At 41.2% G+C, this 11,839-nt stretch overlaps 1 protein-coding gene and 1 long non-coding RNA gene across 3 annotated transcripts; one reads left to right on the forward strand and one right to left on the reverse strand.

The window, feature by feature from the left end:
• Window positions 1-324: 324 nt before the first annotated feature.
• On the reverse strand, window positions 325-3,127 carry edn1 (endothelin 1; the record flags this gene model as incomplete). Its single annotated transcript, XM_079288268.1, has 5 exons — window positions 325-1,216; window positions 1,947-2,048; window positions 2,299-2,427; window positions 2,697-2,850; window positions 3,067-3,127. 5 exons carry the CDS (start codon window positions 3,125-3,127, stop codon window positions 1,078-1,080), a joined length of 585 nt encoding a protein of 194 aa, XP_079144394.1. The 3' UTR covers window positions 325-1,077.
• Window positions 3,128-5,233: 2,106 nt separating this feature from the next.
• Window positions 5,234-9,147, forward strand: LOC306791298. Of its 2 annotated transcripts, none has more exons than XR_013772740.1 (5): window positions 5,234-5,306; window positions 6,721-6,890; window positions 7,538-7,693; window positions 8,103-8,190; window positions 8,544-9,147. It is a non-coding gene; the product is annotated as an uncharacterized lncRNA (long non-coding RNA). The 2 variants fall into 2 exon arrangements; XR_013772741.1 differs by lacking the exon at window positions 5,234-5,306 and adding an exon at window positions 6,072-6,243.
• The last annotated feature ends 2,692 nt before the right edge of the window (window positions 9,148-11,839 follow it).

Raw genomic sequence — 11,839 nt, forward strand, 5'->3', positions numbered from 1 at the left:
TTAAAATCGTCTCAGCACTGAACCCAGACTGCTTTTGTTACACCTCTTGTTTTATAAAATTCATTGTTCACAGAAGATTCTGGCGCATCAGTTCCAGATAGTCTTCAATTGAAGATGGTTAAACACACCTTTTCTCAGGTCAGGGATCTGTTTGAGCTGCAGAGATCCAATTCATTGCACACGAAACAACAATGATAGTTGATCAGTTGTCTTTTTTTTAAATAAGGGTATAACTTTTATTTCAGTTTGGCCAAAATTTGGCAACTTGGTGACACAACATTTCATGGAAATGACGAACCCAAAACATGTGACGGACCAATATGGCCATCAAATTACAATGTGTAACAAAACAATAAATACATAGAACACGTGCAGAGCATATTTAGTGAAAAATAATTAAATTATGACAAATGCAGAGAAATCTTTGATAACATCAGCATGACAACACTCCTAGCAGCTACTGTACAGCGTATACGCCGACTAGACATAAAGGAGGCGTAGCCAATAGTTTCAGTCGGTGGAGAAACGTCTCCAAACAAAGCAGTGAGGCACGTGATCCGCTCTATTACACAGTACATCTTGTACAGCAGCTGGCTTTTGCATCCGTATAATGGCATTTTGAAATATAATAAGCACCGCCTTCATCCATATACCGCAGCGGTTTTTATGCTCTGTAACAGAGGGATTCGTCTTAAATCCTTCCAGTAATGTCAAGTTTATGAAATTCTATTTGGTTTTTGAGTCCAAAGGGTCCGACGGCGAACACCTACAAGATGAATGTCCTCGACTCTGCAGGCCGAGTCCTCTGCTCGGCTTATCTTCCTTCACCTGAACTCTCTCTGTTGTCTCTGACCTCGTTCATCTGTCTCGTGAAGCGCCACCAAGTCCAGATGTGAAAGCTCTCTGCTCTGACGCCGCAGCCTCGGAGAAGCCAACACAGAGTGAGTTAGCCGAGCTCCTCTGGGCTCTCCATCGTCTCTCCACGGGGCTCCCCACTGGCTTTTAGAGAAGGGCTAATGAAACCCTCTCTCTCTCCCCCCTTTCTGCATGACAAGGTGCGGAGGTCATCTGTCGTCTTTAGGAGGCCGTGCTCTCGCCCTCCCACGCTCTGGCCCTGTGCCGCTGCCTCGCCCTCCATTTCTTGAGCAGCAGACGGGTTCTCAAGGCGGCCCTGATTGCCAGAGGCGACACCCGCTTCTTGTTGCCGTTCCTCATCCTGTGCACACAGAGACGGAAAAACAGCCGGTCACCCAAACCATCCATTTCCCCAGGTTATGTCAAATGCGAGCCTCTAAAGCTGGCTGGACTTGAGCCGTCAGTCACTCGCATTCAAAGCGCCGAGCATGCCAAGTGTCATGCACAACACACTTTTAAGTGGTTTCAGCAGATTGCCGTTTGTTTTTTCCCTCTTATTAATGTGTCAAAGTGCAGACGAATGGCGCCGCTTTGAGAGGTTGAGTTTGCCACAGCAGCACTCGTGTACCATCATGTTCCAGAGCGCCCACATTACTCTCGCTCCTAAGCGATGGAAAGTGATGCATTAAATTCTATTTGGCAATCCTCGAGGTTTTAGAGAAGGCATTATTGTGCTCAGTCCTCGTGTAGGGAATCCCTTGCTTGAGGGTTTATTTAGAAATTCCACGTGCTGCTTGTTTTTAATCTCTGCAGGCTCACCATGCTATATATTTATATATATATATATATATATATATATTTATATATATATATATTTATATATATATATATATTTATATATTTATATATATATATATATATTTATATATATATATAAATATATATATATATATATATATATTTATATATATAAATAAATAAATACCCTGAGAGAGCCTCAGTGTTGCGTGAGTTTATCATTACCATGTCCATTTATTGTTGCAAATACACAGAGATATTCCGCCTCCGTCAGTGTCAGCGGGTCGTTTTACCTCTTACTGCCCGTGTCGGCTGCCAGCTCGTGTTTGCATTGCGCCCCTGCGCAACCAGCGCCCTGGGCAGAGCGGATCACCGTGTCTGGGGATGTGTCATACCTGCGAGCGCAGAAAAACACACGCACACGATGAGAACCGGGATCCCATTTCATTTAAGCGTCCCACAGTTTCGACACACTCATTTAAGACGTGGAACTTGTTCCCACACGCGGGGAAAGGAGCACAAAAGCTCCGACTCGGGCCATTGTATCGCAGACAGGATCCGATAAACGGGTGGCCTGTTGTTATTATTGTCTGCTCACGAGATGTTTGGGAAGCTGTGATGGAAATGCAAATGACTTGTCATTACCTGAGGCGGGTTTCCAGCCGGCAAAAGTTTCTACACGCGATGTCGTTTTGGCGGAGACACTGGCAGCGCGAGTCCGAGACCGCGCGCTTCGTTCTGGGAGCGTTGCCCAGTCCGTACGAGACCACGCGCCTGGAATGCAAGGGTGACATAACTCAGGTTAAACACCTTATGAATGACTGGAGTCTGATTGTTTAATATTTATAAAGTAAAACGTCTCAAAAGCTAACTGTAAGCTACTTTAATTAACAGATCCCGTCCAATTCCTCAAAATCTCCATCTTAATATTTGCTGATTAAACCTCTGTCCAATATTTCTAATCAGTAAATAATTCGCTCTCTTTGTTGTTGTGGCCCCAAATGAAGTGTCTCACTCTCAAGAATGTGTTGATGTTGACTTACTCGGGAGTGTTGACCCATATGATGTCCAGGTGGCAGAAGTAGACGCACTCGTTGTCCATGAAAGTGGCGCAGGAGCAGCGTTTGGTCCGCACATGTCGCCGCAGCTGGTTGTCGGTGGAGGCAGTGGGTGTCTCTCCAGCTGGCGCAGATAGCGCTGTAATTGAATCATCTTTATCAAAACACCGCATTTTGTGTCCGCATAATTGCAGCAATAGTTTGTTTTGCTACTTTGCAGACACACGATTCACACTTTAACTGTGAAATAATGAAAGTAATACAGATGTTATGTGGCTGTATTGAAGCTACTGCACAGGTTAAATAAAATAAGTCGTTTGTCTGTCGGAGAGAAAAACAAACATGCAAAAGTTACCTGCGCACATAATGCAGGAGTGCATCACTGACAACGCGGACATCCAAATGTATACATCCATGACGGCAGGCGCTTCTAAAAAAACTAAAATAATGTTGCTCAAGGAAATGAATAATCCTCCAGCAGCGGACAAAATAACCATCCAGTGAATCAATCCTACGCAAAATGTGTCGGGGATCGTCCTCAAGAGATTCCCGCAGGGAGCGCAGAGGCGTCAGTCTGGAGTCTCTCTGTCAATGTGGCCCCACATGTGCAGCCCTTTGACTTTATACATGAGCGCCCCCCCCCCTCCTCCTCCCTCCTCCTCCTCCTCCTCCTCCTCCTCCTCCTCCTCCTCCTCCTCCTCCTCCTCCTCCTCCTCCTCCTCCTGCAGTGTTGTCCTTTTGGCTGGTACCCAAACACTGATGTTTGTTAGTGGTCGCGTAGACCAAGCTGAGGGCTTCTTGCTTACAGTTGGTGGATGGAGGAGACGCCGGCTGACTGAATGCGAGCTGCACTCTGACGGCACCCTGTTGGATGAGTTGCACTGCTGAGTCAGCAGGTGGCAGTCACGCGACAGGATGAATGTCCCCGTTTTTACTGGAGAGCACTGAAACACTGCTGTGGAATGATCCACACTGAAAAGGTATACTTATACTTCTCCAGCAGCAGGAGTTTTTTTCTTTACGTGATAAAGGGTCCAAAGCAAACTGAACGAACACATGGTGGTGTCTTCTGTCATTCTTGCCTTTTGAAAACAGAGTACCATACAGTATGTACATCAAATATGCGCTGAAGTGAAAATAGAAGAAAGTGTACTAAAATACTTCCTTGTAAATTTTCTTAATTACAACAATGAAGGTAATTCTCATGAGACATTTCAGCCCATTCTAAGGCAGCGATCCTGTCGCATGTTAAAGATTGAGATCCCTGCACACTGCTGCAGACAGCTGCCTGGCAAGGCAAGGCAAGTTTATTTGTATAGCACATTTCAACAACAAGGTAATTCAAAGTGCTTCACATAAAACCATTAAAAGCATCAAAACACAAGGCAAAAGAAAAGGAGATTTAAAAACAATTAAAGAAACAGTGTAAGAAATCAAATGCAGTAGTAAAATGCAGAAATGCAGGAAATGGATTAATATATGAATTGAATGTGGTTCAATTAAAGGCAGCAGCAAACAGAAAGGTCTTCAATCTTGATTTAAATGAGCTGAGGGTCTCAGCAGACCTGCAGCTTTCTGGGACTTTGTTCCAGATATGTGGAGCAGAAAAACTGAACGCTGCTTCTCCATGTTTAGTTCTGACTCTGGGAACAGAAAGTAGACCGGTCCCAGACGACCTGAGGGGTCGGGATGGTTCATAAGGTAGCAGCAGATCAGAGATGTATTTTGGTCCCAAACCATTCAGTGCTTTGTAAACCAACAGCAGGATTTTAAAGTAAATTCTTTGTTGGACAGGAAGCCAGTGCAAAGACCTCAGAACTGGAGTGATGTGGTCCACCCTCCTGGTCTTAGTGAGGACTCGAGCTGCAGCGTTCTGAATCAGCTGCAGCTTTCTGACGGACTTTTTACAGAGACCTGTAAACACACCGTTACAGTAGTCCAGTCTGCTGAAGATAAATGCATGGACAAGTTTTTCCAAATCCTGTTGAGACATAAGTCCTCTAATCCTTGATATATTATTTTACTTAAAAATGGGAGGTTTGATATTGGCCTATCATTTTTCATCGTTGCGGAGTCTAAACTAACCTTCTTTAGGAGCGGTTTAATAACTGCAGTTTTTATGGCTTGTGGGAAGACACCTGAGAGAAGGGATGTGTTTACAATATGTAAGAGATCAGTGGTCAGTGGTCATGCAGTTTGAAATAGTAGAGGGTTTTATTTAACTGCTTGAAATACAGATGTGTACAAATCAATATTCATAGTCTAGTGTTACTGATTGTGTGTTGTCTTACATCATAATATAAGGCCCTGTTTTCACTGTACACTCAAAAAAAGGATTTTGGGAGGCTGTTACATTTACTATAGTGTAACATGTATTTCGAACGATATTCATTCATGTTTCCAATGTGAACGTGATTCAGTCATGTAGGATTTGCATGAACTTCAAAAACGTAACATTTATTAGATCCATTCATGTTGCGATAAACTGAGACAATTGAGTATCTAGGCATGACCGCGAAAATCAGGACGAAGGCAGTCTTCTTCAGAAGAAGATTGTTGAGAAGAAGATACACCGTTGGCTTGCACATGGAAAAGGTAAGCAGAAATCCACCATCATTCGCCTAAATGCAAAATAATATGTGCATAAATGTCTTCAGCTCTTAGCTAATTAGCTAGTTGTTCTGTTGAGGCTATTTGTTATTTTCGACCAAACTTAAAAAGCCAACAGTCCCCACGGCTAGCTGTGCCGCGTTAGCGTTAGGTTGTCTCCTTTTTTGCAACCTGCCTCATAACTTGCCATTGTGAACGGTAAGCTATTGTTAATGACGAGGTAACGTGTTACCGACATATTATAAGGTGTTCACAACTAGCTAACAAATGTTAATGACGTTGGCATACTTCCTGTAGAGTTAAATTAGCGCGCTAACGTTAGCCGGTTTTATCAGTGTTCACACCAGTGATGCCCTGCAGGGTGATGTTGTGGACTTGTGTGCTGCAGACCTCAGTGTCCGTTTGACTTTCTCCCGCATGTGTAGATTCACTGTCCCTGTGTTAGCCTGCTTACGTTAGCCGTGCTAACGTTAGCGCGCTAACGTTGAGCTAACGTGCTGCAGACCTCAGTGTCCGTTTGACTTTCTCCCGCATGTGTAGATTCACTGTCCCTGTGTTAGCCGTTTCTTACTGCTGCCGAATGCAGCAGACGTAAGTTAATACACGCGTGTCTTCTTTACTTTCTAAGCTAAGCTAAATACTAGCAGAGTTTGGGTGAGGGTGGCTGAGTTTGATTAGCCGAATATGGATACAATTTGACCGGATTCAAATCAGAGCTTTCGCGCTACGTTGCACACTTTGGAGCCGAGATATCGCAACGTTTTTATGGACAGCGACACGCTCTCTCTCTCTACAACCAACCACAGCTAAAGTCATGGAGTAGCGTTACCTGAGGAAAGCAGGTACGATAGTAGTAATAAGCTATGTGTGGACATCCATTGCTAAATAATCCAGAGTCACCGTAACCGTGCACTTTATCACTGTAAGTATTGTTTTACCATATGTTCCAGAAAGAGTTATTTTTGTACGACAGATGAATGCTCATTGTCTATAACAGGGGAATTAGTTTGAAGAGAAGTCTGTATGATTTATTCGTGAATAAGGGCAGCTTGTTATGATGCAGAACATGCTGAATTCTGTGTTTTTACTACGAGGACGTTGCTACAGGCCCGATTGTATTTATTCAATCTTTATTTATTTAATCTTTCCAATGATAGAAGAGATGTGTTAACTTGGGGGTAACATTTATATTTGTTAATAATATTGAATTAATAAAAGATAATTGAAGTAAATGTATCTATATTTTTTTTTACATGATAAATCTTTACAAATATGCTGTGTTTTTACAAATAGCAGAAAGTCACAGTGAGAAAAATATATAATATTTGCTACTTTCCTTGACAATAATTTTTTCATCAAGATAACTTAACCTTCATTGATTGTTCTGACTTTATTGCAGCAACTTCTGACTGCAAAAGTGTCCTGTGTCTGCTATCCCCCAGAGTGTCCTGGTCAACCTCACTGACTGCACCATCCCACCGCAAGAGTGTCCTGGTCAACCTCACTGACTGCACCATCCCACCGCAAGAGTGTCCTGGTCAACCTCACTGACCTGCCAGGCATGAAACGGTGAATTTTTGTGACTGAACAAGCGATTCCAATGTTAAAAAGCTTATGTGTGATGGTCTAGCTAAATTATGTGGAGGTGTATGGAGTGTAGTGTATCTCTATCTGATAGATATGAGCTACTAAAACATATTAGACTACAGCACATGCAGCGCTAGCCATGCCCACACATAAACTGCCCATGTACTTTTAAGATGTGGAATGCTTTGCACATTCATTTAAGTACAGTCCATCTTCAACAAAACTCCCAGGAGCTGCTAGAATTGTCAACATTCAGTTGTCATTTGTGCACTTGTATTGATCTTCCACAGAGAAGGATTCTTTTTTACACATTTGCACTCATTTGAAGAGTCAAGAAACTGTTACTTGTATGTTTGGGGGTTGCAGTGTTCAAACAAATGTATACGGAACATTTCACTCTCACAAGACCAGGAAACACAATCCACATACGTTAAAATATTTCAAGTAGTTACAACCAGTGAAGTTTCACAAGAATCCTGTGATAATCCTGAGGAAGATGAACATACTCAAGATAACCCTGCAGTTGAAGATGCGTGTATTGTGCATTTGCATGTCTTGAACGGACTGAACTGCAATATCAAATGTGTACCTGACAACAAAATAGCCAAACTAATTTCTTTTTTGTGTAGGTGAATGCAGAATTCAAGAGAATCACAACAATCAATTTGCAGTCAAAGTTCTTCTCCCAGCTGGATCTTCACTCTGAAAACCTGATCCAGGTGTATGCCAAGAAAGGTGGAGTTCAAGGGAGAAAGATCAAGAGCATCATGGTACCCATAACCCAGGTATGATAACAATGGAAAAGTTAAAGAGAGGCTATTCTACTCGTAGAGCTTTTGTATTTTTTTACTTCCCCGTTGCTCTTATTGGTTGTCTGCACCTGTTGATAATGCCCCATGGCAATTTAAAATGAACTGAGAGGTTCCAGAATAATACGCATTTCTGAAATTAGGGTGGTGATGCCAAGCTGTGATCGGTAGCGAACATTCAAAAACCTTGGGAGATTAATAAGAAACTTTAGGAAAGGTGTAGTTGAAGTCATAGGCGCCAGCAGCTACTGGATCCCAAGGGTTCACATACTAATGCACACATGGATATTGCATTGTTAATCATTGTGATTAATAAGCTGGTTGGTTGAGATGGTGTTCCTAATGTTATTTAATTTTGCATATTTTCTCTTATCTGCATACTTAGACTGACAGCGTTGACGTCAGACGAGAATGCGTCCTCAAAGGTCTGTGTCTACCTGAACGAAGATCCAGAGAAGCTGGTGAGGGACAAGGTATGTTCATTTACCTTTATATTTATTTGGGGATGATCACAGTTGGAATAGATGTGATTTCCTCTTGGTTGCCATTAGCTTTAAAAACGTGAAACTTTTATTTACCTTAGTAATGCTAGAATAACAACCACTGATCTCATGGTAACAGACAAGCCACTGGTAGGGCTTAGTCATTGAAGTAGCTCACCATGGCTCAGTGAAACAATTTAATATCAGGTAGTCATAATGTCTTTTAATTATGTGAATAAAGTTATTGATAGCTGTTTATACAGTCAAATTAACATGTGCAATAAAAATGGGATGTAATGCAAATAAGTGAAAAATGATTGCCCTTGTTAATTGTTTTGTCACAGAATTTCGAAAGCAGTCAAACAGCCATGGCAGAGACCGTCTTTGGAATCCTTGTCATTCGAAAAGAAGGTGCAGAGCCCAGTGATGACCCTGAGGATGTTGGAGTCATTCTGGAGGGGGTGGAAGTGCTAGATGAGTTGGAAAAGGTACCTTTTGCGTTGTCAATGTTGCTTGCGCTTGTGTATGCTCTCAACCTGAGCTACCTTCCAGAGCTCAAGTACACATTCGAAGCTCTGCAGAAGATCATGATGGAACTAAATGGAAACAAACTATCCATAAAAGGACAAGCTCTCAAAACAAAGCTTTTCCATTAGTTTGAGACTGCCCACTGATGGCTAAAGCAGATAAGAAACTTCCGTGTTTCTGTGCTATATTCTGTAATCCTGTGAGTTCACCAGGACATTAAACGACAAGTGCAGTAAGTTAGTAATTGCAAATGTTTAAAAGGAATGTTTTTAATGTTTGAAGAAGAATGTTTGAAATCTTTTAAGAAGAATGTTAGAAAGGTTTTAAGAGGAATGTGTTTGTTTTTTTAAACCGCTTGTTTTTTTTCAAATGGATGAAGTACCAAGATCCACTATGTTGGCACTTTCAAAAATAAGTGAAGCAGTGTACTTTATTATTTTGAATAATATATATATATATATATATATATATATATATATATATATATATATATATATATATATATATATATATATATATATATATATATATATAATATTATTTTGAATGTCATAGAAAGTTGAGAAAACTTGTAATTTTGATATGTATGTTTGCAAGCAACTGGTTGTTAAAACATTATTCAGTGCCTCCTTTGAGAAATACAATTGTATTGCAACATCTCCCATTTGTCTTGTTATGTTTCCAGCCGGCTGTATATTTTGTTAAAACTTAAGTTTCAGTTCTGGTTCACGGTAAACGTTTAAAATATGTTAACACTCTAAAGTTATTTTTTAGAATTACCTTAGCTAAATCATGGAAAGTATTTCAACACGATTAAACGTGGAGTTGTCAGGTGCTTGTATGGGTCTGTAGACCCATACAAGCACCTGACAACTCCACGTTTAATCAAAAAAACGACGCTTTCAACTAACTTAATAAAATCATGGAAAGGATTTCCACACGATTAAAATGCTTTCTTTAAGCAAAAAGCAATTCTGTTGGTCCAATATAATTTACTTGGGCCGGATCAACGTAATTTATTAGGGTTAGTCCAACCTATTTTACTTGGGCCGGATTAAATTAATTCATTTGGGTTGGTCCAACTTAATTGACTATTGTATTTTTTACTAATGTAGAATTAGTCAAACCCACCCTATTAAATTGAGTTGGACACAACCCAAGTAAATGCGTTGAACCAACCCTCATAAATTAAGTTGATCCTACTCAATTACTTTAAGTTGTATCAACATAATTTTTTTATGCTTAAAGAAAGCATTTTAATCATGTGGAAATCCTTTCCATGATTTTATTAAGTTCGTTGAAAGCGTCGTTTTTTTGAGTGTACCTTGTGCTCCACAGCTGCTGTTTTATTCATTGATGAATGATTACTGACGAAGTACAAACCAGGTCCCAAAGTGGAGGCTCAAAGTGGAAAAGTCCGAGGTAAAGTATGCCGACATGCTGCAGCTGTGAGGCCCCTGACCCGAGGCTGCTGGTAGAATGAGTGAGTGAATGAGAGGCAGGACACTGACGTCTATAGTTGAATGGTGGAGCTGCTGTGATGATGTGTTATAGACATTTGTTTCCTCAGCACCAGCAGAGAATGGCCTCTAGGGGTCTCTGTTTGCCTTGCTTCAGCTTCCCCCTGCAGGAGGAGGCTTGTGTTCCACTGTAAATGGATGAGTCACCTTCTGAACTGGAACAAGGAGGTCTCTGTCGAGCTGCTTGAGACGAGAGAGAAGTTTCCCTCATTAATGGCCAGATTATGTTTGCTGCTGATATTCTGAGAGCTCTCTCTTAATACTGTCAACTAGTGGATTTTAATTAAGTGGTAATATTATGATGACGAAGGGTCACAAGGATTTAATATCAAAAAATCTCATAAAAAGTACAGTATATTATAAACTTAGTTTATTAGGCCGGGAAAGGTCATAGAATATAATAAAGTCATAGTATAGGTCTATAAAAAAGGTATTAAACACTCTTATGGTTAAAAAAAAATATTATAAATATAGTAAATAATAAATGTCATAATATAGCATGTCATAAATATGTCATAGTATAATGTGCCATAAAATGTAACGAAGGAGTCGGTGACAAATCTAGTGTAGTATGCCATAAAACAGTGAATGTACAGTATGTCATGGAGACAAATCATCGTAGTCATAGTACAGCATACGATAAAAATAACAAAGTCATAAAACGGTGATTGTTAAGGCTCGACGAGTAAACCCAAGTCCAGACACAAAGACAGGAAGCCGATGGCAAGTTAGAAGGTGGCTTTATTTGCGTTGGGGCTGGTTGGTGAGTTGTGCTGAAGGTGGTTCAGCAGAGAGTTGAACCAGAGAGGAAGGCCACCAGAGAGCTGATGCTTGGCAGACCAGGAACGGAGGCCTGAGTCCGGCTTAGGTCACTGCAGGCACAGGGAAACAGGTTTAAAACAAATACTGACTGAACAGTAGCAAGAATGTAAACAACCGCAGAGTCTACGATCTAGCGATCTGGTAATGTCCGAACCAGGTTTTTATGGCAAATTACGATGAGTGGTAGCCTGACACCTGTACACCTGTGTCCACTCCTGCAATTTAACACACAAGAAGGTGAGAGACTGCAGGCTAAATGGAGGATGAGGTGGAGGATGAGGTTGTGACCGTCAAAGTAAAGTAAGCCAAACAAAGTCTCAAATGTAGAAAAACAGCGTGGAGGTTGATTGGCCGGTTGGGAGTACACCTCAGGACTGGTCAGTATGAAACATGTGTACAACCCAAAAGATGGTGAAGTCACATTACCGAGCCATAGTTTCTAATGTTCTTTTCTTTGTTTTGCAGGATCTGGCGTCATGAGCCACACCTGGGCCTGCTGTCGTCACAGACTTTAAAGATCACCACCTCTCCACGGAGCCACCGGCTATTGTTTTGTTTGCTGCAGACTTGCACACAAGCACACATGCTCACACGAGTGATTACCAGCTTCCATGTTTGTTACTTTGTAACATGTGCTCTTTTCTTACTTCTAAACTCATCTGGTCTCCCAAATGTGGCAGCCTAGTAGCCAGGTGGTTAATGAGGAAAAGCAGCGCCATAATAAAGTTTAAAAGGATAAATAAATGTGGAAATATAACTACATGTAAAAA

Source organism: Melanostigma gelatinosum (genome assembly GCF_949748355.1).
Source record: "Melanostigma gelatinosum genome assembly, chromosome: 17".
In the NCBI taxonomy this organism is placed as follows: Eukaryota; Metazoa; Chordata; class Actinopteri; order Perciformes; family Zoarcidae; genus Melanostigma; species Melanostigma gelatinosum.